At 49.4% G+C, this 1,987-nt stretch overlaps 1 protein-coding gene across 1 annotated transcript; it reads right to left on the bottom strand.

The window, feature by feature from the left end:
- Positions 1–399: 399 nt before the first annotated feature.
- LOC119943694 (olfactory receptor 52K2-like) lies at positions 400–1,344 on the bottom strand. Its single transcript, XM_038764821.1, has one exon. It carries the CDS (start codon positions 1,342–1,344, stop codon positions 400–402), a length of 945 nt encoding a protein of 314 aa, XP_038620749.1.
- Positions 1,345–1,987: the final 643 nt, after the last annotated feature.

The raw sequence follows: 1,987 nt of genomic DNA on the forward strand, positions 1-1,987 counted from the left end.
GGGTGTCTTTGTTACTCTTGGAGTTCTCGCCAAGGTCAGGCCCTAGTGGCTCCAACTTTTAGACTGTGAGCCCCCTTTCAGACTGTGAGCCCACTGTTGGGTAGGGACTGTCTCTATATGTTGTCAATTTGTACTTCCCGAGCGCTTAGTACAGTGCTCTGCACATAGTAAGCACTCAATAAATGCGATTGGTGATGATGATGATCATCATCATCATCTTGCTAAAGAAGCACCTAACCACCATGGACAGGGACCCCTCCCAGGTTTTTCCATTCCAGTGTTTAACCCCCAACAACTAAGACATACTTCATCACATCCAGCTCCACCCTTTCTCTGTGAAATAGCCACATTACCTCCCCTTGTCCTCCTGCTACACCTCAAAACCAGTTCATCAGACTTTCAAGACTTTAAAGGGATGAGGAATTTGAGGACTTTTTCGAGGATCCTTTTGGTCTTAACCCCATAGATGATGGGATTCACCATAGGCGGTACCAGGATGTAGATATTGGCCACAAAGATGTGGATGTGGGGGGCTATGTGGTCCCCTAACCTGTGTGTGAGGAAGGAGAAGAAGGCCGGGGTGTAGGACACCAAGATCATACATATGTGGGAGCCGCAGGTCCCCAGGGTCTTGAACCGGGCGTCCTTGGAGGGGAGGCGGAACACGGCCCGGAGGATGAGGACGTACGAACAGATGATTAGCAGGAAGTCCAACCCTCCCGTGACGAAGGCGACAATGAGGCTGTAGGCCCGGATAACCCGGGTCTCAGCACAAGCCAGCTTGACAAGCACCATGAACTCGCAGTAGGTGTGGGCAATGATGTTGGTCTTACAGTAGGGAAGCCATCTGAGCAGAAAGGGGTGGGCGCTGAGCAGCAGGGTCCCACGGAGGAAGATGGCCAGTCCCACCCCCCTGACGACCGAGTTGGTCAGGATGGCGGAATGTCTAAGCGGGTGGCAGATGGCCACATAGCGGTCGAAGGCCATGGCCAGGAAAAACCCAGACTCCATGGTGGAGAGAGAGTGGATCAAGAACATCTGGGTGAGGCAGCCTTCGAAGGAGATCTCTCCATCATTAAACCAGAAGAGGCTGAGTAGCTTGGGTACCACCGTGGTACAGATGACCAGATCGGGTCCTGCCAGCATGCAGAGGAAGAGGTACATGGGCTCCTGGAGACTGGGTTCCATTTTGATGATGATGAGAAGAGTAAAATTCCCCAGCAGGGCCATCAGGTAGACCAGGCCAAAGGGGATGGAGATCCAGATGTGGGCGGCCTCCAGCCCCGGGATGCCAAGCAGGATGAAGGTGGAGTGGTGGAGTCTGGTACTGTTGGAAGTGAACATGGTATAGGTTGTCAGGTGTCTTTAGCTAGAGGCAGTGGAAATCGCCCAACCTTGTGAGGCTGTCAGGTGATGAAAATGTCCAGTCCAGTCAAACAGACCTTAAGACACATCCTCAACTCTGAAAGGAACAACTTGGATAATTAGCATGCAATTGGCCTAGGTTGAAAGTTGACATGAGTGATTCTGAAACAATATGCTTTGTGTTAGCTTCACCTCAAAACCAGTCCATCACAGTTTCATTCCTTAAACTCATTTCTGATTCTTTGGGATTTAAAGTATTTTTTATTCATTTGCAGAGGCATTACCAGTCTTCATTATTCCCTTTAGACCGTATGCTTCTTGCGAGTAGGGTGTGTGTCTACCGACTCTATTGTATTGCACTCTTCCAATTATTTAGTACGGTATTTCTTCTAATCTGTAAGTCCCTCTGTGGACAGGGAATGTGTCTGCTGTCACTGTTGTATTGTACTCTCCCAGCACTCAGTACAGTGCCCTGCCTGCAGTAAGCTCTCAATAAGTCGATTAATTGATTGTTCGGCACACAGTACACAATCAAATGCCAATGATTGGTTCACATGAACTCGGTCCACCTGCTCACCCATCAACGTAGGGTCTTGCTTCCTTGATCTGTAATTGATTTTAA

This window comes from Tachyglossus aculeatus, chromosome 2 (assembly GCF_015852505.1).
Source record: "Tachyglossus aculeatus isolate mTacAcu1 chromosome 2, mTacAcu1.pri, whole genome shotgun sequence".
NCBI lineage: Eukaryota > Metazoa > Chordata > Mammalia > Monotremata > Tachyglossidae > Tachyglossus > Tachyglossus aculeatus.

Coding starts and splice junctions, on each gene's coding strand:
- LOC119943694 (XM_038764821.1), bottom strand. CDS start 1,344: ATGTTCACTTCCAACAGTACCAGACTCCACCACTCCACCTTCATCCTG.